This window comes from Miniopterus natalensis, chromosome 21 (assembly GCF_054644295.1).
Source record: "Miniopterus natalensis isolate mMinNat1 chromosome 21, mMinNat1.hap1, whole genome shotgun sequence".
Lineage (NCBI taxonomy): Eukaryota > Metazoa > Chordata > Mammalia > Chiroptera > Miniopteridae > Miniopterus > Miniopterus natalensis.
Window position 1 is genome coordinate 17,751,914 of NC_142101.1, and position 27,998 is coordinate 17,779,911.

General features: G+C 44.9%; 2 protein-coding genes across 3 annotated transcripts in view; one reads left to right on the top strand and one right to left on the bottom strand.

Annotated features, from left to right (window-relative positions):
• On the bottom strand, window positions 1–3,321 carry GLRX2 (glutaredoxin 2). 2 transcript variants are annotated; one of them, XM_087829014.1, is made up of 4 exons: window positions 3,158–3,321; window positions 1,746–1,809; window positions 1,026–1,202; window positions 1–217 (listed from the first exon to the last, which is right to left on the bottom strand). In XM_087829014.1, exons 1-4 carry the CDS (start codon window positions 3,244–3,246, stop codon window positions 77–79), a joined length of 471 nt encoding a protein of 156 aa, XP_087685140.1. In that variant the 5' UTR covers window positions 3,247–3,321; the 3' UTR covers window positions 1–76. The 2 variants fall into 2 exon arrangements, with proteins under 2 accessions (XP_087685140.1, XP_016076642.2); XM_016221156.2 differs by lacking the exon at window positions 3,158–3,321 and adding an exon at window positions 2,482–2,500.
• A 5,433-nt stretch (window positions 3,322–8,754) lies between these two features.
• The window catches only part of CDC73 (cell division cycle 73), a 44,493-nt gene continuing 25,249 nt past the window's right edge, over window positions 8,755–27,998 (top strand). The window contains exons 1-10 of the mRNA XM_087828950.1: window positions 8,755–8,885; window positions 11,401–11,506; window positions 13,852–13,921; window positions 16,272–16,334; window positions 16,415–16,467; window positions 17,663–17,751; window positions 18,859–19,075; window positions 22,072–22,170; window positions 23,492–23,570; window positions 25,123–25,187. Coding sequence (XP_087685076.1) covers window positions 8,755–8,885; window positions 11,401–11,506; window positions 13,852–13,921; window positions 16,272–16,334; window positions 16,415–16,467; window positions 17,663–17,751; window positions 18,859–19,075; window positions 22,072–22,170; window positions 23,492–23,570; window positions 25,123–25,187 — 972 coding nt within the window. The remainder of the gene's footprint in view (window positions 8,886–11,400; window positions 11,507–13,851; window positions 13,922–16,271; window positions 16,335–16,414; window positions 16,468–17,662; window positions 17,752–18,858; window positions 19,076–22,071; window positions 22,171–23,491; window positions 23,571–25,122; window positions 25,188–27,998) is intronic.

A 27,998-nucleotide genomic window follows, 5' to 3' on the forward strand; every position in this document is an offset into this window, starting at 1 on the left:
TGACGTTGCCACAGCCATTTATTGTTCATTATTTTAGCAACTTTTTCACGAGGATTACTCACATATTCAGACACCCTCAAACATGATCACTAAAATGCTTGTTACTTTTTCTTAAATAACACTGATGAACCAGCGGAAGCAACTTCCCTTCTTGGTGAAGCCTATAGGTGTCGGTGGCACCTCCAATAAAAGTTCCATTGACAAATATTCTCGGCACCTGTTGGGTAAACAAAAGACCGTGAGTCACCCCAGTGTCAGCAGTAATAGACCACTGCACAGTAACAACAGATGCTCACAGCCTGGGTACTGTTTTCGGCCAGGCTCTCCCTTATTACCTACTTAAGTCTTTCCACCCCGAGTGAGGTACAGTTTTTAGCCTTGGTTGGAGGGAAACGAGGCACAGGTACTTGCCCAACATCACAATCAGTAAGTGACAGAGCTGGGATTTAAACGCAGGACCATCTGACCCTCCGAGCCCTTCCTCCTAATCACTGTGGCATATAGAAGGTGAAATAATAATGCAGTCTCTAATTTTTAATAATGTTTAAGTTCCTTATAGTTGTTTACCAAAGAGGAAGACTACACTACACATTTCTTCCATGAGCATGTTGTATATTTTTCTGAGGATGCATATTACGGACAAACCCATGAGTTTCCAGAATCTAAGAACATGGTCACTCCTATTGGAATAGTCGCTGAAGACTGACCCCTTGGTCTGTATTGCCCATGTGAAGGGAGGGAGTGCAGGAGGACCTTAAAGATCCACAGACAAGCACTGAGGACAACCCCATGTCCCGTGGTCCAGTCAAACACACACAGTCACAGGACAAGAATAAAAATAAAGTGAACCAACCCTGCTCTTTCCTATTCTATAAACCTGGCTCCCGGATCTGCCATTTCTTTATCTATGCAAAAGACTCAGAGAGTGTCTGGGTCTGGTTTCCTAACATGAGGTGACCCCCTCAGGCCACCACCTACTTGGGACGGGAGGGGAGGGGAGGAAGCCCCACCGAGGGCGGACTCACTGTTCTCTCGCCAGTCATCTTGCAAAGCGCGTCCTGAAACTGGCTCCCGTACTCAAGCGTGTCCAGTTCCACCGCCTTGTAGTTGACGTTCATATCATGGAAAAGCTTCTTGGCCATGGTACAGTAGGAGCAAGATGTCTTTGAGAAAATCACCACACAATGATCAGAAATGGTTTCCTGAAGCCAAAGAAACATCATTTTAATGTGAGACATTACCTTTTGGAAAGGGTGTGAATTTTGGGGAATCTCAGGATTGATTCAGGGCTCAAACTAAGTCTCCACCCCCTATTTTCCCATCGTAGCTCGAGGGTAATATGCATTTCAAAGGAACAAAAGGGGTTAGGGAAAAAAAAAGGGTGTGACAGGTGGAAAGTGCTGGCACCAAGTAATAACAGTGGCAACAATGACCGCAGCCAGTGTGTACACAGCAGACACTTCAGTGTGCCGCACACTGGGCTCAACCCATTACCCTCAGGCCCAGCTACGGGGAGTGAAGACTCCGCTGAGAATAGGTCTCATCCATTTTGACACCAACATCACCTAGAACTTTTCTGTCCCATGGATTATTCTGATAGCCCGTTTTAAAGTATACGCATTAACCTAGCAATTCCTTTGCTGAACGTTGCATCAGGATACCAAAAAAACATATTCAATGAGTGAGACATGATTCTTTTTTCCACACAGGACAGTTTTTCCCCCCCAGATGCCCACGTCACTCACTTGGATCTGATTTACCGGCGTGGTCACTGGCTCCCCCAAAGCTGAGGATGTGCCGTTCCCCATCCTGCAGGGAATTGTGAAAGGCAGCGGTGTATTACACAGCAAAGGTAACATAGCAGACGAGATGCCCCGGAAGAAAATCAAACGTGCAGGTATCTATCCAAATTTGTGAAATGGGGGGGAGGGGGGGCGCGCGGAAAAAACAGTTTTATTATCAATACAGAACACCAGTTTGTTTACTAAAACCAAAAGGGCCTGTGTGCTTATCTCAGAGAGGGGCTCGCGGAGAAGCAGCTTAGTTAGGGGATAGGGAGACTGCAGCCAACTTAGCAAAGAGGGTGCATTCTTAGGGGGAAAAAAAACAAAACAGGCAGAGTTCCTGGAGCCTAACGTGGGAAAGAAAGGAGGTTCATCAGCATTTACCCGGCTTCCCTAAACCATCTGCTGCCACGGGCGGGTAGCAGCCGGGTGGCAGGAGGACCTGCCCGGAGAAGGCCGCCTGGGCAGCGGGAGCAGGTGCCAGGTGCGCCCTGGAGTCCCGCTCCCGCCCCGGCCGAAGGCGAGGGAAAGCTTCCGGAAGGCACCTTTCCCCTTAATCCCAGGGGGGCTGGCAAAGGTGGCCCCTGCTAAGGAAAGGGGCCTACGGGGAGCAGTGCCCAGTAAGCGTAGCACCCAGCTAGGCGCCGAGCAGGCAAAATGCTCCCTGCCCTGGGGACCCCCAGGGTGGGAAACACACCTCGGGGGCCCGGCGACCAGGCGGTCGCTTAGCGGCAGCGCGCTCAGCACCTCCCAGCTCAGCGGAGAAAGCTGACGCCGCCTCGGGTCCTGCAAAGGGGTGAAAGCTAAGGGGGGGACCCCGGGCTGCACGGATGCGCCACCTGGAGGGGGTCTCCCAGGCCAGCCGGGTGCCAGCCAGTAGGGGCAGCCGGGCAGCGCAGGGAAGGCAAGGGCCCCGGTGTCCCCGTGTCCCCGGGGCGGCCTCCGCGGGGCCGTCCCAGCCGGTCCTCCGAGGCGAGGCCCCGCGGGCAGCGCCGCCGCCGGCGCCCGCAGCGTTCGCAAGTCCCAGCGCGGGACGCCTCTTCACACCGGGACCCAGGCACGCCGCACGCCGCGGGCCAGGCGCCTCAGGCCGTCCCGGGCGACGCCAGGGGCACCCGCGGAGGGAAGAGCGACACCCAGGTCCCAGGGAATCTTGGGGGCCACCTGGCAGCCACGGCGGGCGCGGGCCGCTCCAGGAGCCCCCGCCCGAGCCACAGGGCCCTTCAGCCGCTCGGGCACCGCGCTCTCCGCGCCCTTTCGGGGCCCAGCTGGATGGGACTCGGGGTGCGGTGGGGGTGGGGCGGGGGAGGGGAGGCCGAGGGCGCCGCGCCGCGCTGAGCCCGCCCTGCCCGCCGGCCGGCCGCGTCCCCTACCTCGAGGCCGCCCCGCCCAGCCGGCCCGCAGAGCCGCTCCCGCTCCGGGCGAGCCGCGTTCCCGCAAGGGCCGCGCGGCGCCAGGTCATGGTCCGAGCGCGGGGCCGCTGCGAACGGAAGAGACTCGGGAAACCGCGGCCCGGGACAGCCCGCCTCCGCCCGCAGGGCCCTGACCCCGTGCGCGAGGCCCCGCCCCGCACGCCCGGCCACGCCCCTGCGCGCAAGGCCACGCCCTCGCACGCTTGGTCGGGCCTCCGTCGGCAGGCCCCGCCTCCACATAACCAACCAGCCACGCCCCCCGCAGAGGCCCCGCCCCGCACGCTCGGCCCCGCCTCCGCCGGGAGGCCCCTGCTCCGCGCTGGGCCCCGCCCCTCGGGGTGAAGGCTGGGGCGCAGGTGTTCGCGCCCGGCCGCCCGCACCTGGCAGCCCCGCAGCGCGCCGAGTCCCGGCGAGTCCCTGCCACGGGTCCGCGGCCGCCTGGTCGCCGCCAGCTTCTCACCTGTTGGTCTCCGGGTGGTGTCCAAGCCCCGCGCCTGTTCCTTTCACCGCTGGGGACGCTCTGAAAGGCTCACGGGCGCGTGGGGACGGTGCCCGGGAGTGTGGCCACCATGCTGGCGAGGCAGAGAAGAAGAAGAACGCCTGCCCCGGGCGCCCAGGGTGGTACCTAAGGGTGGTGACGGCGTCGTCGCCGCCTCCGGTCGGACAGGCCCGCGGCCGGCGCGGTCCGAGCCTAACTAGGTCGCCTGGCAGCCGGGCCGCGGTCGCGCCCCACGGGTGTGCTGGGCGTCACACTCCCGGCTACCAGGAGGAAAGCAGCCGGGCGTGGAACGCCCACCCCGGGAGGCCATCAGAACAGTGGCCTTAGAAAGGAAAGCCCCAGGGCGCGCAGGGGCGTCCGCCCGGCCGGCTGTGCTGCGCGGGCGGGGACCGCCGCTCCCGGCATCGCTGCGGAAGGTGCGCTGGGCGGCCTGCGTTTCTGGGTGCTGAGCCTCTGGAATCTGTGTCTTAAGGTCCCGGCCAGGCGGTGTGCCCCAAGTTCTGAGCAATTATTAGAACAATCCAGACGCTTCCTGACCCTCCTGCTCAGCCGGTGAAGGTGAACGTTCACGCCGCCAGCTTACAGTCAGAACCTCGGCTCGCGACAAGCCTCCCCTCCTCCCGAGCGCGCTGGGCCGTGTCCGTGACCTCATAAAGGGCGAAGCTGCGGAGGCAGACGCCCCGAAGGCGTGAGGCCGGGCTGCCCAAGCCCAAAATTGGCTTGAAACATTAAGCGTGTTACTTACAGTGCTGTGCGCTTGGTTTCTGTCAAACGATAGCTATTTAGGAAATTCGTTGTGTTCTTTTGGTTTTGAAGTAGGATTTTTACTTTATTTGCCTCAAATTGCTTAACAAAATAAGGCCCATTGTGAAGTAAAACAATCATGTCATAATTTACTTGTAAAATAGCAGAGCGGGCCTATGCTTAAGGACAGAATTGATTGGACAGATTTTTATTTTTTCAAGCAATTTATTTATTGATTTGAGAGAGAGGGAGGGAGGGAAAAACATTGGTTTGTTGTTCCACTTATATATACATTCATTGTTTGATTCTTGTATCTTCCCTAACCAGAGACGGAACCCACAACCTTGGCATATAGGGACGACACTCTAACCAACTGAGCTACCCAGCCAGGGCTGGACGTATATTTACAAAGGGCTCCTACAATGAAATTACTTCAGATAAGCCCTAGCTGCTGTGGCTCAGTTGTTTGGAACGTAGTCCTGTATATCAACAAGTTGTGGTTTCAGTTCCTGGGCAGGGCACATACTAAGGCTGCAGGTTCCATCCCTGGTCGGGGCACATACCGACGGCAACCAGTCAGTGTTCTCCCTCCCATCGATATTTCTCTCTCTCTCTCTCTCTCTCCCCCTCCCTCTCTCTCTTCTTCCCCCACTCTCTAAAAATCAATGTCTTTTTATAGAAACCCAGGGGTTAAAAGCTATAATGAATGGAAGTGTCAGATGTTATTTCAAGTTCTCATACTCAGAAGACATATAGTTCAGGTTCCTAGTTCAAGAATGAAGTAAATAAGGAAATACCTTTGTTAGGTAGATTATAATATCCAGCTGCACGGTAAGAATGGGAAGGACTAATGATTAGTGTCAAACTGAAAGACCCTTCAGTGCTTTGAGCTCAGAAAACAAAGGGAAAGAAAAATATTTTTTTTATAACTTATCAAAGAATTGGGAGTGATATTTCTGAATCAAGAATGCCCTGGAAATATTTATGAAGGAAATAAAAGGTATGCCATTGATTAGGGGAACTCCTGTTAAAGAATGTGGTAACTTGACCACTTCAGTTCACTGAAGAATTGGCAGCTGGTGTATTCTAACAGAAGCATTTGCTTTTATTTTTTGGCAAGCACTCCTTCATTTCTGTATCATTTCTATATCCATAAAATGTGTGACCTTAAGTCTCTGGGTCAATAGACTTGGATGACAAGAGCAGAAAATATTATTTTCTTTTGAAGTGAGTGCAAGTGATTTTTTTTTAAAGGTCTCAGAAAGTCTCTAAGCTTTGCACCAGAAAAATTAGTAACTCCAGTGCCACCTGGTGCTGAACAAACAGCATCCACTGATGGATATTTCCTAACCTTTGCATTCTGGGGTTTTGTCTTTTCGCTGTATCTAGAGAGTTCAACATTGCTTTGCCTGGTCCATTTTCTCCTGTCAAGAGGAGGCTAACCTTGAATTTTTTATTCTTACTTTCTTTTCTTACGGATTCAAAGAGAATGAATGTTTTCAACTTCACTGGTGAATGTAATCATATTTGAGACTAGAAATTCACTTAATAGTATAGAAAGTTTCAACTCTTGATTCAGAGGAATGGAAGCATGTGTCTGGTAAAATTTAATAGAGACCCATAGTGAGTACAAGTAAATTCATGTTCATAATTAACATTATCTGGTTCAGACTGAAGATTGAGAGATGTCAGTGGCATTTGGGAAAAAACAAAAGGCTGCAGTGATAGTCTACTCCACTGGCTCTAACTCTTCGTGACGTAATGATGGGTAGGCCTTGCTCCACAGTGTGTTCCAGGTGATCCTTGTTTTGAAGGTCGTTGACAGAAATGAAGCTTCCATCAAGATTCAGCAGAGACCCTCGCCGCCAGCAACTGGGACCCTCGACTCTCTAGTTTGGACACCTGAAACCTCTTGAGTCTCCTTCTGGTTAAGGCCGTCATACCTGGGGTGGGGGTGGGGGGGTAAATTTATGCTTAATTGAGCTCTGACATTTTGTTGAAGTTCTTCACATTAGCTATTATTTTATTTTCTTTCCTAGGCAAAAAGTCTCCTGGGATCCTTTGGGAAGTGTTCCTTCGTGAAGTTGTTTTTTGGCTTTCTGACATTTTTCTCCTGTCGCCTGTTTGCTTCTTAGATTGTCCGTTAAAAGAAAAGTCGCTCAGAAAAGGTCAGGCAAATGCCCTGTAAGTGTGTATCCTTGAGCTGGCCCCGGAGGCCTCCTTGGAACCTGCTTTGCCTCCAGTCTCCATTTTAAAATTATATAAAGACCTCCTCCTTAGTCTTTTGTGTCCCTGCTCTGTTTAATTTCATCTGCTTAAAAGCGGGAGATTTGCCCCACCCACGTTTGGGGACGATTAGCCTTTGGCCAACTTCCAGAGACAGGAGGTTTCACAAGCACCATCTTTAGGGGGTGCTACAGTTCTCGGAGGGTCTTCCCAATGGAAAACTGCCACTTCCATGCCACAAGCCCGCTTCCCTCACGTTTTTTACACTATGTTAACTTGTACACTCATCTCTCTAACTGGCACAATTGTACCAGGGACAGTTTAGAACTACACTAGCCACTTTGTTTTTGACAAGAGCAAGGTTGCTCATTTAGGAGGTATTTTAGAACAAAATTTAAAGAAACCCTCATGTGGAAATTGTCTTGTTTGTGTACGGGAAAGAGAATTTTTTAAAAACTAAATTTAAGGTAGGGGACACCCCCCCTCCTTCATGTCCATACTTTGGAGGCTGACAAGGGCGGGCTTTTTAATTGTATGTCTAGATAACATTGTCGAGGGCCCAAGTTATTCTTTAAATGAGCCATAATAACACTCCGTTGTGTGTGTGTGTGCATGTTAAAATGGTCATTTCTACACCTAAATGCTCTCTCTGCATAGAAAATATAAGTAGCCTTTTACAGTGGTAATTCATATTTGTCTAAAGCCAGCAGGTTCTCTCTTTGTTGTTTTTCCCTCTGTTGGAAGATCTAAAGATTAACTGACGGATCAAACGAACAAACAAAATTGTTAAAATAATATAAAATGCACATTCATGGAAAGAAATAGCTAAGCAATTATTGGTTTACCGATACCCTCCGATTTTCTCTTTTATTTGGAGGGGGAAAAAATCAAGTCATCCATTTAAAAAAAAAAAATTCAAGGAATCCGAAAGTGCTCTAATTCGGCCAGTTTGGAATCCTGGAACAGAACCTTTAAATGCAGCCCTTTGGGGTTGGTGGGAAGAAGCCGGGAGAGGGGAGCGCAGGATGGAAAAAGTCATCATGTAAGGAATTGAGGGGCAGGATCCCACATTTGGGACATTATGATGATTCGCTATACGCCTTCACCTAATTCTCACATTAGCTCCATCTTCTCTGATACCCAAGTGTTGCTGTGATAAGGTGCTAACTTGACCAAGGTCAGAGAGCAGCGAACAAAAGTGCCCGTGGCTGGCTCATCTCTGCGGGCCTTGCTCTTTTCCAGTCCATGCGAATCCCCTCCAAACCCCCAAACCTCACCCTTCCAAAGGGGCTTAACCCCCTTGCTAGGCCTGGGCCTGGCAATTGTAGGATCTTGCCCCTCAATTCCTTACGTGATGACTCTTTCCATCCTGCGCCCCTCTTCCCGCTTCTCCCCACCAACCCCAAAGGGCTGCATTTCAAGGTTCTGTTGCGAGATTCCAGGTGCGAAGGTGATCCTAGTGCGTGCGAATCTTTTGCCCAAGCAGCGACCCCAGGGCCTTTGGCCGCCCTCCCGCGGCGCGCTCCGGGTGGGGGAGGGGGAGGGGAGCGCGGCCCCTCCGAGCAGGTGCGCGCGCACCTGTCGCCCGCCGGGGGCGGGGCAGAGCGGGACTGGGGCAGTGAGGCGCGTGCTCGGCGCGCGCGCGTGCGCCCGACGGTCGACGAGGCCGCGTCCGTGCGTCGTACGTGGGCGCCGCGTCCCCAGCGCGGCGAGGTTGGACCCGGGAGTCGGCCCCGTGCGCCGCGGGGGTCTGGGAGGGGCGGGTCCCTGCGCGGCGGGCACGCCCCCTGCCGGCGGCGGCGCGGGGCCACGCAGTCAGGCGTTCTCCGCGGGCAGCCGGCGGCGGGGCCTCGCCCCCAGCGCGGGGTCCTCGGCAGCCTGGGCGGCTCCTGCCCTGTGCTGGCGTCGGCGAGCGCGGCGGCGAGCGCGCCCGCGGTTGGTTCGCGGCGGCGGCGGCGGCTGAGGAGGCGGAGGCGGCGGAGGCGGAGCAGCGGCCGAGCGCGGCGGCAGGCGCGGCCCGAGGCGGGCGCGGCGGCGGCGGCGGGGTTGGCGGCGCGCGGGGCCCGCGGCGGCGGCGAGGGGGCGGAAGATGGCGGACGTGCTCAGCGTCCTGCGACAGTACAACATCCAGAAGAAGGAGATCGTGGTGAAGGGGGACGAAGTCATCTTCGGCGAGTTCTCCTGGCCCAAGAACGTGAAGACCAACTACGTGGTCTGGGGGTACGTGGGGCGGGGCCCCGGGGGTGGGGGGAAGTTCCCTCCCGGGCAGAAGCGGCACTTTTCGGGGCGGGGGGAGCCGCGTCGGGAGCTGAAGTTGAGGGGCTCGGGCGGCGCGCCCCTGCCCGGTCCCCTGAGCTGCCTGCACGGAGCGCGGGCGCGGCGCGGGCCCCGGGACGCCCCCCTTTTTGTTCCGGACTCTGCTCCCCTCGCTCCGCGCCGTCCTGCTGCCCTCGCGGCGCCCGGTCTGGCCCCGGTGCTCCCGCCATCCCCTCGGGAGAGGAGGACCCGCCCCGGGGTCGGGACGTGGGCCCCCGGGGAGTCCTGCGGGCTGCGCCCCTGCAGGTTGTGCCCCTTCGGGCTGCGCCCCTTTGGGTCGTGCGCCTACAGGTTGTGCCCCTTTGGGTCGTGCCCCTGCAGGTTGTGCCCCTTCGGGCTGCGCCCCTTTGGGTCGTGCGCCTGCAGGTTGTGCCCCTTCGGGCTGCGCCCCTGCAGGTTGTGCCCCTTCGGGCTGCGCTCCTGCAGGTTGTGCCCCTTCGGGCTGCGCCCCTGCAGGTTGTACCCCTGCAGGTTGTGCCCCTTCGGGCTGTGTCCCTGCGGGTCGTGCCCCTGCAGGTTGTGCCCCTTTGGACTGTGCCCCTGCAGGTTGTGCCGCTTCGGGCTGTGCCCCTGCGGGTGTTGGTAGGAAGAAGGGACAGGCGGCTCCAAGTCGGAAGTGGACGCGGTGCGCGATTCCGGGAAACGTGCTTTTTAAAAGAGGAATGTTTCGCGGCCGTGGGCCCACGTGGGGTGCCGGGAAGAAAGTATCTAGAGGCAGGAGGGGGCGTCTCCCTCTCTCTCTCTCTCTCTCTCTCTCTCTCTCTCTCTCTCTTCCCCTCCCTCCCCCCCTCTTCCCCCCCCCCCGTGTGTCTCTGTGTCTCTGTGTCTGCCTCTGTCTCTCTCCTGGAGCCGCGGCCAGAACTTTGCACCCTCGTGCGGTTCGGTCGAACGGGAGTCGTGGGCTTTGGGAACAGTCGCCGAGAAGCCAGGGGAGGTGATGGAGCGTGTCGGTCAGGTTGTTTTGTTTTTTTTTTAGTTTTTGCTTTTTCGGTGCCCCAGGGCTTTTGATTTAATTAGCTTATGAAATGTTGATGAAGTGACATTGTTCTGCTTTTCCTGCGCCCGCTCGCGCGCGCGCGTTTTTGTTTTCAAAAGAATTTGCAATGACATTTGCTTGACGTTTTAGCTGATTTTTAAATTTTTTCTTTAAAATATGGTCAAAGAGTACTTGGGTAGTACGGTGGTTCAGTCTGAGAAATAGGGAAATGCTTAGGACCCTGGTCCCCCTGCCTGGAAGGAAGTTGATTTAACCGGTCAGTAGGATCTTGGGGTGTTAGGAGAGGTTTCAAAGACATGTGGTTGGCCTGTAGACACGCTACAGATATTTCTTGGATAAATGAATGAGCAAATGGATACGCTTTAAAGAATGGGTAGGAATTCTGAGGGTGAAACGATGGGTTGGGTCTTTCAGGACCAGGGAACTGAATGCTTAGAAAGCATGAGAGCTGGGGAGGAAATGTTTTGACAGCAACTCAGTGAAGCCAGAAGTGAAAAAGCAGCGTTCAGAGTAGTAGACTGCAAACTTTTACAGCAGTGAAGCACTCCAACAAATGTATTTTCATTTACCGTTAATCTCTCTGTGCACGTGTAAACATGTACACGTTCATAGCATTAAACAGTACCTACCCTCATTGCAGTGTATTCTGTTATTTTGCTTTTCTATATAATAAAAAAGCCCCTGTTGTTACCCATATATTAAATTTCATAGCACAATAATTGACAGTGATGTGTGGTTTGAAATATATCCTCTTAGAAGAAAAGTGTAAATAAAGGCTAGGGGCTGATTATACTGGATGTATTCAGATGAATTAAAATACTCTGAGATTTCTAGATGAGGAGAGTGTTGTACGAAGGGTCGACTTGGACGAGCTTGAAAGCGCTTGCCCCCCCAGGCGACATTGTTTTATCACAGGTCGAAGTCACTTTGCTTTTAAACATAGCTTTGATTTGAGGAATGTCATTGGAATTATACCTCTGAAACTCATTGTTGCATTTACTGTAGAATATTGCTTAGGAGACATAGAATCAGTTTCTTGTAAGTTCAGCACAGGTACTGGCCCTAGTTCCCCTAATCAGTTTGGTTCTTTTCTCTGTGGATCCCTTCCCGAGTGCTGCTGATTAGGTTCTTCTATTGGCAAAGCCCAGAACCTAATTTGGGCCACATTCTAAAAAGGGTATAGTACCTTGGGGTGTAAATATTGTGTGCCTTCCTTCTTGCTTTTTGTCATTGTCTACTTTTGCCTTTCTTTTGCTCTAATGACAGTTCCACTTACTAGATTTCATGCTTTGTGTGTATTTTTGTTAGCCATGTTAAATCTGTTGGAGAGAGCTAAGTGGGTATAGGTGAATTAATACATGTAATTAAGCTTAAAGAATTGAGTTAAAATTGTGAGTAAAACTCTTGCTGTAATTATTTCAGGACCGGAAAGGAAGGCCAACCCAGAGAGTACTACACGTTGGATTCTATTTTATTTCTACTTAATAATGTGCACCTTTCTCATCCTGTCTATGTCCGACGGGCAGCCGTAAGTAGAATTCATTTTTAAACTTTTTAATTGAATCAATACTAGATGGTTAACTGCCCCTAATGGGTTTCAGATCAAAAGGATGAAAGTTTCTTGGTGGGCAGTAAGTAGAATATTGTGATTTATGTAGATTTTTTACGTGTAAAGTGTGGGTGATGTTTACAACAACAGAAGTTTTAAGGTTATTGTAAGGATGTTTTGAAAAATGTATGTGTCTGTGGAAGGACCCATGTATTCTGAACTCTAGTTTAATCTTTAGAAGACTTTTTTGACATCAGAAAGAATTAAGAATCACAGACAACTTTTAAAATTAATTTTTAATCAAACTTCAGACTTCATTGATAAATGAATTTGTTTCCAGTTTTGCCTGATTTCTGCACTTCAGTGTTTTGAACACGACTTTTCTGAACAAGAAATACGTATTTAGTGTCAAATTTGTATTGAGAAAATAATACAGAGAGTGAAACTAGGGATTTGGGGCAAGAGGAGTAAAATAGCGGCACTGCTCTGTAAACCTATGTTAGTTCATACTAGATCTTTAAAAACTGAGTTAGGCAGTAATTAGAATGTTTTGTTGGCTATATCCATTCATTTTGGGTAATAAAGATAATCCATATACTCAGTTTACATTTAGAAATTATGCTCTTGAGACGAGCTGTAGCATATAACTGGTAGCTGTAATTGTAATTAGGGCCCTTGGACACCTAAGATTTAACTCATTTTTCTTAAATACTTGACAGATCAAAAGGGCAGGATTCTAGAATTCTAGGGTTCGACAGTTTTATTCTCCTGACTCCCTCTGTTGTTTGCCCGCTCTCCTGAGCAGACTATTTTGTTTATTGATTTTAGAGAGAGAAAGGGAGAGACAGAAACATCGATTTGTTCTGCTTATCTATGCATTCATTTTTTTTTCCCCCATTGGCTGCTGCTTGTATGTGCCCTGACGGGGGATCGAACTCGCAACTTTGCCATATCAGGACAACTCTCTACCAACCGAGCTACTTGGCCAGGGTCTGAGCAGACTATTTCTGAAATGCTTTCCTGACCCATAGTTCATCCCTATAATCCAGGACTCTGCAGAATGCACTCAGTGAATTTAAATCAGTACTCAGTGTAAGATCATTAGCCAGAGATGCTAAGGGTTCCTGTGATGTCATTGTTGCTTATATAAAGTGACAAAGGAAATTTAACTTCATAATCCTGCAGCGACCAGTTCTTCCTGTACCCTGTTGTTTGTTTATAACAATGGTATGGAAACGGTGGCAATTATAGGATTTATTGAATTCATGGCTCAAAGGTGACTTGGTGCCTACAATATACAGTTTTATTTGTTTTGCTCACCTCTTTACAAATTGCTAATATAGGAGGTTAAAGGAAAATTATCCTTTTTACCAGAATAGATACATTTTTCAGATTTAGTTTTTTACTCTTTGCCCCCTGCATACAGAGTTCATGCACGTTGAAGAATAAAAAGGAAATCTATAATGTAGGAAGTAAACAGCAGCCATTAACACTTTGCTGTATAATTGTCCAAATTTCCCCCCATGCCTAAACAACACATACCTATTATTATGAAAATTTAGTTTTCGTGGCTGTTAGTTTATTTGAAAGAGTTCATGAAGTTTTGAGGAGGTATGGTTTGTATGTGAAAAAAATAAAGCACTTTGGAAACATTGCATAACATGAGCAAGCAGTGGGACTAAAGCAATATTTGCCTCAAATACACAAACCGTCGTGAATAAAAATGAGTAAGCCAAGGAAACCAAGAAAACTCAAATTGATATTTTAGTTGTAAGACACCGCTGCACTCAGACCAGCCTCAAATTGATATTTTAAAAAGAGGGGTTGGGTCGTTGTCTCATTTCTAAGGACTATCTTTTTAATATCATAATTGAATTTCAAGAGTAGAGTTGCCTCCCTGGCCATGTGGCCCAGTTGGTTGAAGTGTCGTTCCCCACACCAGAAGGTATCTACTTTGATCACCTCTCTAGAGGCAGCCTATAGATGTTTCTCTCCCTCACGCTCCCTCCCTCCCTCCCTCCCTCCCTCCCTCCCTCCCTCCCTCCCCAACTCCCTGTCCCTCTCCCTTCCTCTGAAAACCAGTAAAAAAAAACTTAACCTTGTGATTAAAGAAAAAAACAGTAGTTACCAAAAGTTAATATGTTCAAACCTTTATCAAGATTTTTATTAGGTTTTTTTTAGCCTAATCATTTTTTAGAAATATGATTCTAAATAAATGTTGTCAAGATATGTTGGAGTAAAATCCAGATATTACATGATATTTTCTTTACCAAGTTTCTTGTAATGTTATTGATTTGCTGTCTAACTTAAAATTGTGATTTCAGACTGAAAATATTCCTGTGGTTAGAAGACCTGACCGAAAAGATCTACTTGGATATCTCAACGGTGAAGCATGTGAGTATTTTAAGTTGCTATCCCTCTTAAGTAGACATTGTGTCGTCCCGTCCCGACCCGTCCCCCCCCCCCCCCCCCGTGAAATAAGCAGCAGTGGGAAGAGAATTTGTATTCCTACTAAAAACTGACCTACCTGCACCTGTGCCCATCTGCTCACCTGTCTTTCCTGTGAAAGCAAACACAGTCTTAGAGGCCCGGCACCCTTGTGATGGGACTGCACCTCCTTTCACATCTCCCAGGCTCTGCCTTGGAAAATTGTCACTTTCCTCTTGTGTCATCAGTTTTCTCTTCTTTATCATTCACTTTAGAATACAGACAGTAAGATCTCATTTTAAAAAAACGAAACATTTTTTGACCCTATGTTCCTACTATTACTGCTCCATTGGTCTGCTCCTTTCTGTTGCAGAATTTTTTGCAAGAGTTGTGGGATATGCCTGCTGCTGCTTTACTTTAACCTCTGCTTCTCCCTGAGTGCCCTCTAGCCTAGCTTCTGTCCTCATGTCCCACTAAAACCCTACTGTGAGGACTACGTGGACTAGGGATGGACAAACCCCTCAGTCTCTCTTACGCACAGCGTCAGCTCTCAACAGCACTTGGTACTGTTGCCTGCTCGCTCCTGGAAACAGAACTAAAACAGCAAGTGTATTCGACAAGTTCCCAGCTTGGTACATGGTCGGCTGCTCATGTGGTTGCTCATCCATTCCATCTTGAAAGTCTGATAGCTCCTTACCAGTCTCCTCCCACCTGTTCCACGCTTTCTCTCAGACTACTGCGTGGCCCTCCCCTGGGTCCCCACACTTTGTTTTCTGTGACCTGTTTTTGAAAGAGCATGTAACTCGATTGTGCACTCACCTGCTTGAGGCCATCCTGTGGCTTCCCATCACATCCACCCTGACCTGCATGGCCTCACCTCTGCCTGAGTCTCTAGCCTCACCTTCTGCCAATCGTCCTCTGCTCACAGCACACCAGTCTTATTGGCTCCTTTAGCTATTGTAACCCTTAGAGCCTTTGCAATGACTGTTCTCTGTATTCACTTGTTTTTCTGGTTTGTCGCATGGCTCACTTTCTACCACTTCATTCCGATCTGGGCTCAGATGGTCTGTGAGGGAGAACTTACCCAACTCCTCTAAAGTAAACAACACCACTTTCCCTCACCCCTCGTCTATGTACAGTACCATCCTGATTTATTTTTTAGCAAATCTTTTATGTTGACTAGAGATTATGCACTTATTTGTTTACTTATATATTGTCTGTTTTTACCAGTAGAGGGTAAAACTCTAAGGGGGCAGGCGGTTGATAATTACCCAGCATCTAGAACAGTGGTAAATAGTAGGTGCTTACCTGAATAAGTGAGTTGTTAATTTGCATCTTACACAGTATGAATCAATTGATATAGAACTGTTTGCCTTACCTTTCCTGAGGTGGGGTTTGTTATCTTGAAGTCCTTATTAGGTGTCTTGTCACGTGTTCTGCTCCACGGCTTTAACAGTCCGGTTGCTTTGCACAGCCTCATGTGTGATGGAAGGACCGTCATTGGGAGTGTGGGCCTCCTGTGCTGTCCTCACTGAGCATTCAGCAGGCACTTACCGAGGGCTTGTCTCAAAGGCATAGTACTGGGTGCTGCACAGAAAGGAACTCTACATGCAGTTACCTGAGGTAGTGGGGACTAGATGAATGGGACAGGCACATCCCTGGTTTATCCTTTCATTATTTTCAGCCATTCAAAAATCACATGGTTTAATTTAAAAATATATATTTTTTACCAATTATGAATAAAAATTGCATTACAAACTGAATGCTAACTTAAAACCCTTTCTCTCATATGTGTGTATATATGGATGTGTATTTATTTATGATTAGCTATACTTTCATGTGCACGTGTTATGACATTGGAGCGACCAGTTGATTTTAGTCAGATTTTCTCAATAATTTATAAGTTAAATTGTTAAAAATAGTTTGTCCTACGAATAGATTTTCTAGTACGCATTAATCTTCTGTAAGAAAATGCATTTACAGCCCTGCCGGTGTGGCTCAGTTGGTTGGAGTGTTGTCCCATACACCAGAGGGCTGTGGGTTCCATTCCCAGTCAGGGCACATACTCAAGTTGTGAGTTCATTCCCCAGTTCAGGCATGTTCTGGAGGCAACCAATCTGTTTCTCTTTTTCCCTCTCTCCCTTCTTGAAGATCAATAAAAATAAAATAAAATGTATTTACAAAGCTGCTTTAAAACTTACTTACCTAGGGAAATCACCGTATATAAAGTAATGTAACAAATTTTGAGCTTCTCACTTGTAATATCTAGCATATATGTTTAGCTATTGACCTCACGTAAATCTTTTTTGATCTTCAGCGACATCGGCCAGTATAGACCGAAGTGCCCCTCTAGAAATAGGTCTCCAGCGATCTACGCAAGGTATGTCTTGTCGAGTGTTTATATTGAACTTCCAAGAGCCTGTTCCAAAACTAGACATTTATTCACTTTTTTTCTTATAGTAAAACGAGCTGCAGATGAAGTTTTAGCAGAAGCAAAGAAACCACGAATTGAGGTAATGGAATTTTACTTTAAAGGTGATTCATATTGTTACCGAAATTGGGATTTTGTAGCAATAAGAATTCTTTGCTCATAGTATCCTAGGAGCTTTTTTCTGGAAAAATGTATTGCATTTCCTAAAGTATTATCCCTGCATTCATGTCAGCGGTATGTCTATTTTAAGAGTTTTACATGATGGATGAGTATTAGTGTGTGAATTGGAGCATAGTAACATTTTTTTAGACCTCACATATATTGATGCTTTTCATACGATTTTCTGTTCCATTCGTCATAGACACTGACTCAGGTCACATTTGTTGAATGTGGAGCCTAAACTAGATCAGAGTTACTTAGTTTTAATTTTATTTTTATTTTACTTTTTTTTTTTTTTTTTTAAAGGAAACAACATATATATATATATTGATTTCAGAGAGAGGAAGGGGGATAGAGAGAGAGAGAGAGATAGAAAAAAAATCAATGATGAGAGAGTTGTCACTGATCAGCTGCTTCCTGCATGCCCCCAACTGGGGATCGAGCCTGCAACCTGGGCATCCGCCCTGACTGGGAATCAAATCGAATCTCCTGGATCCTAGGTCAATGCTCAACCGCTGTGCCACACCCGGCCAGGCTCAGTTTTATTTTTATTTTTTAAAAATATATCTTTATTGATTTCAGAGAGAGGAAAAGAGAGAGAGAGATAGCAACATCAATGATGATAGAGTCACTGATCGGCTGCCCCCGGCACACCCCTGACTGGGGATCCAGCCTGCAACCTGGGCATGCGCCCTGACCGGGAATCAAACCCCGATCGCCTGGATCTCAGGTTGATGCTAAACTGCTGAGCCACGCTCTGCCAGGCTTAGTTTTATTTTTAAATAACCAAACATTTTCAGACTAAGTTTTACCTGAAATTCTAATACGCAGATTAGGTAAAAAGCTGCTACCAAGGTTGAATTCAGACAAGTAGCCCAAGGGACACTTTGTTGGCATCTCCTCATGTTTGGAGGAACAGGCTTTGAAAACCATTATTTCAGCTTCACTTCTGGTGTTCTGACCTGATCTGATGGATTCAGGACCTATGGCAGCAAATGAAAACAGTCCAGATCCAAAGTGAAATTTTGACTGTGGTGAAGGTTTTCATAAACATGCAGTGTTATTTCATTCTAAAAATTAAAGCTTTAAAATAGTCACTGAGCTGCGCTTGTTTCCAGGATGAAGAGTGTGTGCGCCTTGATAAAGAGAGGTTGGCCGCTCGCCTTGAGGGCCACAAGGAAGGCATTGTGCAGACTGAGCAGATTAGGTAAGATTTCCTTTAGTGGAAAGTGGACAGTTTAGGTGTGTGTAAATGTATGGGGAAAGGAAGTTTAATGCACATTTCATTGTAATTTAGAGAAGTATCTGAATTTGGCTCAAGGTATGCTGGTATGCCTTAGATTGTGAGGGAAAGTTGCACAGCATCATATAAAATGAGTCAAATACTAGATGCATATTGAGCATCTGTTATAAACCACCTTCATCCTAATACAAATAAACCAGTATACTGTGTAATATTACCTTATTTAAACCTGTAGGAATTCCTGTCCTTTTTCCAGATGTTGTTTAAACGTATCTCAAGATTGTCATCTTGTGATTAGAGTAATAATTTTATCAACTGTTAAGGTACCCAAGCACTTTTTCTCATTGTGAAAATGACACTAAGGTTAAGATTGTTATCTTAAATTTATACTCGCGGTGTCTTTTTTTTTATAGTTCTGAAAGCCTGTTTACTGTTTTGCCTATTACTTGAAAATTAAGTAAAGAAAAGGAAACTTCAAAATATGGTTTCATCTTCCAGACATTAAAAGGAGTATATGTTTATGTGGCCCAGAAAAGCCTCCTATCACCTGTAAAATTGATATGGTGTACATTATGACATACAGGTTTGAAACCTTGAAGTAAATTTCAGGGAAAACCTAAGTTTTGAATTCTTTACAGAATGAAGTTTTCACTACCACCCCTTCCAAGGGGTGGGGGGGAGGGGTGTGTGTGTGTGTGTGTGTGTGTGTGTGTAATTTCCATAAGTAGAGGGACATAAGCAAATAAAAGTCTCAGAAAAAATATAAATTAAAGCCACCCATGTTAATGAGTTCTTCTATTTGGGGGAAGGGGAGACATGAAAAAGGTGAAGATTTCTGATGCATTGACACTTCTAAGAAATTACTAATTTGCTTGTAGAGTAATGTTTCTACATGGGCTCTTTATAAAATCTTACGTGATCATGAAATATGAGTATGTAACTTTATAGATAAGAAAATCTTAATTGTTGCCACTTAAAGTATTTTTACTGTGAGTTTATAAAGGTAACAGTATATTTTGATGTGCTCAAGAGATCCTTGCTGTGAAAATTTGAAAAATAAATTGTTTTCAGGTCTTTGTCTGAAGCTATGTCAGTGGAAAAAATTGCTGCGATCAAAGCCAAAATTATGGCTAAGAAAAGATCGACCATCAAGACTGACTTAGATGATGATATAACTGCCCTTAAACAGAGGAGTTTTGTGGACGCTGAGGTAGATGTGACTCGAGATATTGTCAGCAGAGAGAGAGTGTGGAGGACACGGACAACTATATTACAGAGCACAGGAAAGGTAATCGAAACCTTTGGCGCATTCGTTAACTGTGAGTGTGAGTATTTAACCTGTCATTGGTTACAGAAGTGGTTAGAATTTGCTCTGGGAGATTTCAGGTTTTATCTCTGAAAGGTCAGGAGAGCATAGATTTCTAAGTGGCCATATTTGCGTTGTGTCCTGTCGTGTGCTTGGTTGTTGGTCACCAAAGAAGCTGATGAGAAAATTTGACTCCAAGTGCAGCTCTTGGATTTACTTTGTCAATCCAAGGGGGGGCCTACTTTCCCTGTTGGTCAGGTTTTTGCTTAAACCCAATGAACAGGAGTAGTCAAGCTCTTTGGTTGTTAATATCATTAATTTTTTCTCCACAAAGCAGAGAACTTAGCAAACATTTATTGCATGTATTTTATACATTATATTCTGGTTTGTGGATGTAGCAGTATTTATTTGTTCTTGTTAATGAGTCATTTTTTTGTTTTGTTTCTTGCTACCGGATTGTGGTATTTTCTTCCTCCTTCCTCTTCTCCCTTTCCCCTTCCTGTTCCCGATTACAAGCAGTGCATCAAAAACATCCCTGTACACAAACCTCTGCATTTATGTCTATACTGCAAAAGATTTAAACTCTAGCAGCAAATGGCTGGTTAAAGGAGATGTGTACTTTAAATTGTGAAAGACACTGGATGTGTCCCTGTCTTAATGGTTTCTCCAGAAAGATTGCATTGTTTCACTTAATTATTTTTATCTGTCTTTTCCTCCCCCACCTCCCAGTTTTCTCCTAAGTGTTAGTAGTTCTCTTACTGATGCCCAGTTTTTAATAGTGATGATGTGGTAAGAAAGTTGTAGAAGTGTGTGAGATAGATTATTGATAAAAGTGAACTTTTACATGGGTTTCATTTGCAGATTTTGGATTCTGGCCTCAGATTTACTGTCCATTTTAGTAGGAATAACGCTGCTAGAAAAGAGTGTGTGAAGGAGAGAATGTTTTTGTGCTTTGACTTGTTGTACAAAGTACTTGAGCTCAGGACTAAGAACCATTCTCCAGAGCTTAGATTATAGAGAAATCTGAGAATGTGAGTAAACTTCTGTTTTTGTCTTTACAGTAAAACTCTGTTTAATACTCATTTTTACTGCCTAATGTGGGGCTCATAGTTAAATAGTGGGATTTACATTGCTTTACCAATGCTTATTATAAATGTTGAAAAATCTGAATTTTATAGTAATGGAATAAACAGAGGTGGAACAACCCACTTTACTCTTGGACCAAACATTAAGTTTTCAAATAACTGAGAGGAACAATTTTTATTGAGCTCTAGGTGGCAGGATTGAACCATCATTTGAAAACTTAGTGTTCTCATTTAATTTTGTGTTGTCGCTACCACTTATAATTTTAAAAATAGGTTAGTTTAAGAATTGTTTGGTAGCTAGGTTTGCTTTTGTATTACCATTTTTAAAAATAAGAACTATTTTGACTGGTATTTTCTCTGTATACTGTTTTTTTCCTGCTAAACTCTAAAAAACCTTGTAGGTACATGTAGCCCTAAATGACCCTAAAATTTTAGACAGACCTTCTTAGTTTCTGAGTTCTTAGAGTAAAAGGTTGAAGATTCCATAAAAAGTATAAGTCTCCTCTTTTAGTTATATTACTGTTGCAGGCACCCCTCACAAAGCAGCTGATTTTATAATGCCATTAAAAACACATTTTTAAATGTGTATAAATTGGTCTGTGTCCATTGCTGAAAAGTTGATAAAGAGGTTATTACAGGAAGATAATCACCTGTAATTCTACCATAGGAAAATAGCTGGTGATATTTGATTGGTTTTGCTAAACGTTGTGTCTCTCACACAATACTGTATTTTTACAGTGGTGAGAATTGATTTTCACCACTTAATAGGATATTTTCATAACTTGATAGATAATAGGATTGGATTAAGACGTCATTTGCACCTGTCACTGTGTTGACCTTTGCACTGCTGGTGGGGATGAGTGGCTGGCTCACTGCTGGCTTTTTGGCATGAACAAGGCATTGGCTCCAAACCCTGCTAGCAGCCGGCCATTGTGCTCTCACTACTGATATGTCATTGGTGAGATTTTTATTGTGTTTGGCATGATATCAAAGAATGTCCACAGTCATTTGAAAAGCCATTGTAATGCTCCTCCTCTTCCAGTTGTCCATGTGAGACTGGATTTTCTTTCATATACTTAGACCAAAACAAAACAAGATATCACAACAAATATTAACTGTGATATTTGTTAATAGATATGAAAGTAGATATGAAAATGCAACTATTTTCTGTTAAGCCATACATTGAGATTTGCCAAAATTTAAAGTAGTGCCACTCTTTCTTGTCATTACTTTTTGTGCATTTTGGAAAATAGTTTTTAAAACAATGGGTTGCTCCAGAAAGTGTTGAGCTTATACAAAGACTTCAGCCAGGGATCCCCTGAAACGAGTGACTTCAAGCCATGTATTGCAAGAGGGATGCTTACACAGACCCAGGAGTAGGTTTGGAGTGAAAGATGTAAAAATTCCTGGAGAAGCTATGCCGGCCGATGAGGAAGCTGCTGCCACATTTCTGGCAGAGTTGAAGAAATGATTAGGGTTTTACACTATTTGCGGTTTCAGACATCCACTGGGGTCTTGGAACATGTCCCCCTCAGATAAGGGGATTGTTGTTGTAGTTGATTCAGAGTTAAATCTCTCTTGACAACAAATCTGTTTTATTTAAATGTTAACTTGTTTCCTGGTTACATATTTGAATAGATGCAGAATATGAATAAATAAAAGCCATTTGTACAGTTTAAATAAAGTGAAAGTAAAAGAGTAACACTAGGTTTATAATAATTGGTCTTTGGATCAATTTCCATACAGTAGTTGATTTTACATGTATGTAGCAATCACTAATCCCTTGTCATGAAGTAGAAGGGAAGAATTGATAGAAAACCTAGTCTGAGTAAACCTACTCTCTTTGAATGTTAAATTTTAAGTGGGCTTAATTAAAATCCATCTATATTTTAGAACTTTTCCAAGAATATTTTTGCGATTCTTCAGTCTGTGAAAGCCAGAGAAGAAGGACGTGCCCCTGAACAGCGGCCAGCCCCAAATGCAGCACCTGTGGTAAGAGGGATTCACTGCTTTTCCAGTGATTTTATTGAAAAGGACCCCTAGTCTCCAGTAGTGTGATTTTGAAGACATCTAATCTTAAAGTTTTTCAGTGAGTGGGTTCTAAACCTTTTGCTGCTTCAACATACTCGAAGGATATGAAAACCCTTCTCACCATTAAAAGTTACTTCAGCAGTAATTCATACTGGGGTCAGGATCTCAGAGGGGTCAGTTAGGAAAAGCCCTCTGAGTCACTGGGTAAACTGTAGCTGGCCTACTGTTCGTTGCTTAGGAGACTCACCAATCACTGTTAGAAGTATAAGTCCCCATCACTGTTCACTGGGGGCTCCTGTGTAAACCATTGGTAGCCGTGACTTCATGGTGAATGTGTTGTGTTTCTCCTGATCACGGGGCAATTGGTCCTTTCATTGTGCCTTAGTTTTAGCTGGTTAGCTGTTGCCTGCCTCTTTGGTTAAGGTGCCACTTAGGACCCTCCCAAAATAAATTACATATATGACAGAACCTAAATTTAAACTCCGACATATCCTCCAGTATGTATACCTAGTGACAGTCTTGAATAAGTATCTTTTATTTGGACTAATACTTGGGATAGCATTTTATTGTAACAGAATTAAGACTATTTTAGTTTTCCTGAATGTCATGAATTTCCCAAGAAATTTTGGGAACATTCTTTAAATATGCTTTTTCCGATTATTACAGACTGTGAGTTTTAAGTAAAGTATTAAATTAAGTGGAGAGTCACTGACCACTGTGAATTAAATTACCCATCATTAGGTTGGCAACTTTTTCTAAGTATTAAAAAGACACCTCTACTAACTAGTCTTACCCTGTACATTTATAATGGGTTTATTGTCATAGTTGTCATTATTTTAATTTAAAGATTAACAATTTGGAGAATAGTTCAGTTAAAAGGCTCTAAAATGTCAGCTCAATAAACTTTGAGTTAAAAGATTTTTTGTATTAGAGAAAAATTCATAATTGGAGGGATCTTATTTCATAAAGAAGTTGAAGTAATTGCGTGAAAACACTGAGCACACCCGTTTTGCTTCTGCAATGTCTGAGCGTTTTGCTTGTTGCCTTAGTGCGAGTTTGCTTGTCCTTTGCCCCTGTCCAACAGGGAAGGTAATTTTCTAATAGTGAACAATATCTGAAAACAAGCATGACACGGCTCCCCACTTTTGTCTTCTCACTTTTGTCTTATTGGCTACAGCAAGAAAGAAGCTTAGAGAACAATACCCTTATTGTGGTTTTCATGATGAGTATTAAGTAACAACTTAGAATATTAACATTTAAGTCATGGTTAATGTTTTTACAGGATCCCACATTGCGTACCAAGCAGCCCATCCCAGCTGCCTACAACAGATATGACCAGGAAAGGTTCAAAGGAAAAGAAGGTAAGTTACTTAATTTTTAGCTTTCTTTTCCTGTGGTTGTAACTCAACTTGAGAGCTTGACGTTTGTTAGAGCAGGGATTGGCAGGCCAAATCTGCGGCAGGGCCATACTCATTTATGTACTTTTCATGGTTCCCGTGGTGCTGTTATCGCCCTACTGAGTTGTGACAGAGTTTTTGTGGTCTCAAAGCCCAAAGATACCACCTGGGCTTTTACAGAACGCATTTGCCTACCCTGGTTAACTGCCTGGATTCTGGAGCCAGATTGCCTGTGTCACAGTTACTCTGTGAATTTTGATGTTATTTGAACTGCATTCTGTCTGTTTCCTCCTTTGTAACATTACAGTACTAATAGCAGTAGAAGTACAGTACCTATCTTTCAGAGTTATTGTGGGGATCATACTACTTAAATATAAAATCCCGAGGATCAGTGGCTGGTGTGTATCAGCTATTATGTATGTTATATTTATATATATCATATTTGCTGTTATTAGTGTTTAGTTCTGCTTCTCAGAAGTTTATCGTAGAGGGAGGCTCTACACATCAGACCATGTCCCCCGATTATAACCGTGTACACTGAGCACTGGGAAGTGTGGATTGGAGTCGCCTTGCACGGCTATGTTTCCCGAAAGCCCGTGTAGTGTGCTGGCTACCGCTGTAGGGATCAGTTACCTGTTAGCGAGGTGGTTAGTGAAGTGGGACTGATGTCATGTAAACTACTTTATCTTGACTTGGTTCATGAAAAGATGAGGTAGTATCATGTGGAAGTTTAACATATGTCATTTTTTTCTGCATAATATGAAATCTCAAGTTTCACTAAAGGATAGATCATCTGGATGCAGTGAATTTTGTGCGTTGACTTCCTTTACTGTACAAAGGCATTCACTAAATACGTGGTGTAGACAGCGGTCCATCCTTTTATTCACTGCAGCGTTTTTCTTGTGGATGAATTATGTAAACCAGGGCTTGGCAGGTTACAGCCCACAGACAAGCTCTGACCCTCACCATGCCCACAGGTCTCTCTCACTTGTGGTTGTGACCGAGGCTGTAGGGCTTGCATTGTGTAGAATGGTTAATATGTGACAGTTTACAGAAGGCACATTGGGACTCTCCTGGAACCCTTATCCCTATGACAGCCTTTTCTACAGTGTATCGTGCCTGTCATTGTAATTCAGGAACATGACTTTTCTACATGTTAAGGATTTCTCACCATAAATAGATGCTTTTAGTAGTGCGCTAATTGAGTGTTGGGTGTAAATAATTTGGGGGTTATATTTTAAAGAATTTTGTTCAGTCTGGTTTTTGATACTTCCAGCTAACTGTGTATGAGCTTTGAACACACTTGTAGAGAGAGTCTTAACCAGCTTCTGCACACTGGGCTCATTGGTGTTTGTTGAATGTATTTTTGAGATTAGCACCCTCATAAAGTTTTATCTTCACAAGTGTGTGCTTTATGTTATACTGTTACCATGTTAAGATATATTGTGGTTTATTACTTTAGGTTTGTGATTGATCATGAAATACATAAAATCTAATACAAAACTCTCTTTTGTAGAAACGGAAGGCTTCAAAATCGACACGATGGGCACCTACCACGGCATGACCCTGAAGTCTGTGACGGTAAGTTCCTTCAACCACAGAGCTGCTCTTTTTCAAGCCACTTTATGTGAGTAGCAGATGTTGGAGGAAATCTTTACTCTTCAGTATTTTCTAGTTGAAACATCTGTAATAACCAGTTGTGCAATAGATCTGTGTGGAGATTATTTTTTTCTTAAAACTGAGTTGTGTGTAAAGCTATTGTGATTAACTGTACGTAGGTGGGATGCTACCTGGTTAGAGGATTTAAAGACAGCAAGGGTCACAAGGTCAACTTGGAGAGTTTCTTGCCGTAGTATCTTAGGCTTTTTCAAATGAAATCCCTTACGCTCTTTCAAAAGACATCAAGATTCATTTGTTACTGATGTTTTCTTGGGGAAGGAGCTTGCCTACCCGCCATTCCCCAAGGGAGTTACTGTGGAGCTGAAGTTGTTTTCTTTGGGTAGCCATCAGAGTCTTTCGTGGTTTTTGTCGTTTTTACTTTTGTCTCGTCTGAAATGCCGTTCGATTGGTTTCGTTACTGAGCTTCTGTGCAAATAGTGAAAATCTGTGGTAGTTTTTATAGTGATTCTTTTACAGGACAGTTTTTCACAAAGCCAAGGACAGGTCTTGAGTAAGAGTATGAGAATGGTGGGCTCTGCTTCCTCGTCGGAGACTTTGGTCCTGCGTGTACTAGCAAAAGAGGCATGTGGAAGCACATTCACGGTGTGCGATTTACAGAAGTAACCACGACAAAGACTAAAATGGTCAAATTGGGAGTACTTTTAGTATTTTCAGACCCATTTTGAATTTTTGCTGTTTATGACCTGAGTCGTTTTAGCAGCTCTTCTAGAACACTTAGAGAAGTGTGACCTCGAATGCTTTGAAGTTTCTTTGATCACTTACAGTCTCCTGGAGAAGAGACACATCAGTCAGCCACTCACATATAAAATTGGGACTGTCACATCTAAAAGTGTGTAGAGGTATATTGTGCCATGAGAACTTAAAACTGGAAGTTTTTGTAGAAGTCAGACTGGCTTGTTGAGGTAAAATTGAAGGAAGGCCTGATGTTGGAGCAGGAACAAAACGGTGAAGGAAAAGCAGGAGTCGGTGTCCTGGTGGGAAGAGCATGACAAGTAGACGATTGGAAAGGGACTGCTTATGGTGCGGATATTATGGTGCCGAGAGGCAAGTGTCTTCCTAAAGGTCCATGCTTCCTGTCCGTTCACAGGTGCCGGTGCCCGGCATTCGCTGTGCTGATCTTGATGGCCCCAGGTATTACAGTTTTCCTTACTGCTTACTGGAAGCTTGGATCCGTGGCTTTCTTTGTGGAAGGAGTGTCATCTCAACAACCTAATGCTTGTTTTTGCTCCTGGTAGTGTCTGCAGCTCATGTCTCAGTGCCTAGACTCTCAGTAAATGTTTATCAGTGAGTGCACTCTGGGTGTTTCCTTGGTTCTGCTAGCCTGATGTTAGTGTTTGAGAATTGAGCGTGGTAACCTGGTCTACTCTCTGTTACCTGGGAATGGTGCCTGGCAGTTTCACCTGCATTGATTTTATGTTGAAGTTAGCACCTCACTTCTTGATCTTGAGCATCGCACTCTCTGCTTAGACATGTGCTGTGCTATGGAGGACCTGAAAACGGGTGGCTCTGGGGAAGTTTGGTCATTACCACTCTGACTGTTGCTTCCCTACTCATGATATAGTTCTAGCAGGTGGTTTGCGAGCCCGTTTTTGTATAGTCCAAGATGGTTGAGAGATTAAAGTCTGTGACCAATTGCAGTTAATATTTCCATAGTACTTGTACTTTTATTGGTCAATATATAATTGCTTATACGATGCTTTATTTTCAGTGTGGATGAGCCCATATCCAAATCAGTGGTCTTATCACTACCAAGAAACTCTCCTGTTTCCCAGTGTGATTTTTGGTCACGTGAGATCATGCATGTAAAGTGCTTTAACACAGTACCAGGCACACGGTGTATGCTCAGTCAGGAAAGAGATCCTGTTGCGCTGTCACTGTTTTCATGGGGGTTTTGCTAATAGACAGTAGTAATATTCCAGGTGACGTGACATGGGATTATGCTGTGTAGTAAGAGGTGACAAATTATTTACTTGAATTAGAATTTCATTACTTACAATTTTGATCAAAATAAACTAGTTAAGTATCGAAAGTGTGGTATTTTTATCTTCTAGAGTATTAACACTGAGCATAAAAATTATTTTGTAATTTTTTTTGATCAAATGGGTTGTCATTTAAAATTAAATTTTTGTGTATAATAAAAATTACATAATATTAGGGTATGAGTAAGTCACAATTAGTACTTGGTGCAATGTTTAAATATTTTAAAATATAATGTAAAAATTCATTTTTTTGCTGAAGAAACCAACTTGCATATTGTTGACAGTGGAAGGTCGAAAATAAATTAATATTAGAATATTTATTTTCTTTTTTTAAAGTAAGCTTTTTTTTTAATATATATGTCTTTATTGATTTCAGAGAGGAAGGGAGAGGGAGAGGGAGAGAGATAAAAACATTAATGATGAGAGAGTCATAGGTCGGCTGCCTCCTGCACTCCCCGTACTGGGGATTGAACCCGCAACTCGGGCATGTGCCCTGACCAGGAATTGAACCTCAATCTCCTGGATCCTACATCAATGCTCAACCGCGGACCAAGCCCAGCCGGGCAAGTCTTATTTTAAAATAAGGATTTTTAGCAGTACTAAGACCCTTTATTATTTAGTCCAGTGCTCTTTGAGAACTTAAGTGTCATCAATTAACCATCAGTTTTCAAGATAATATCAGGGTTATAGAAATGATTTTAAGTTGATGCTTGTGATATGAAGAATTTAGTTG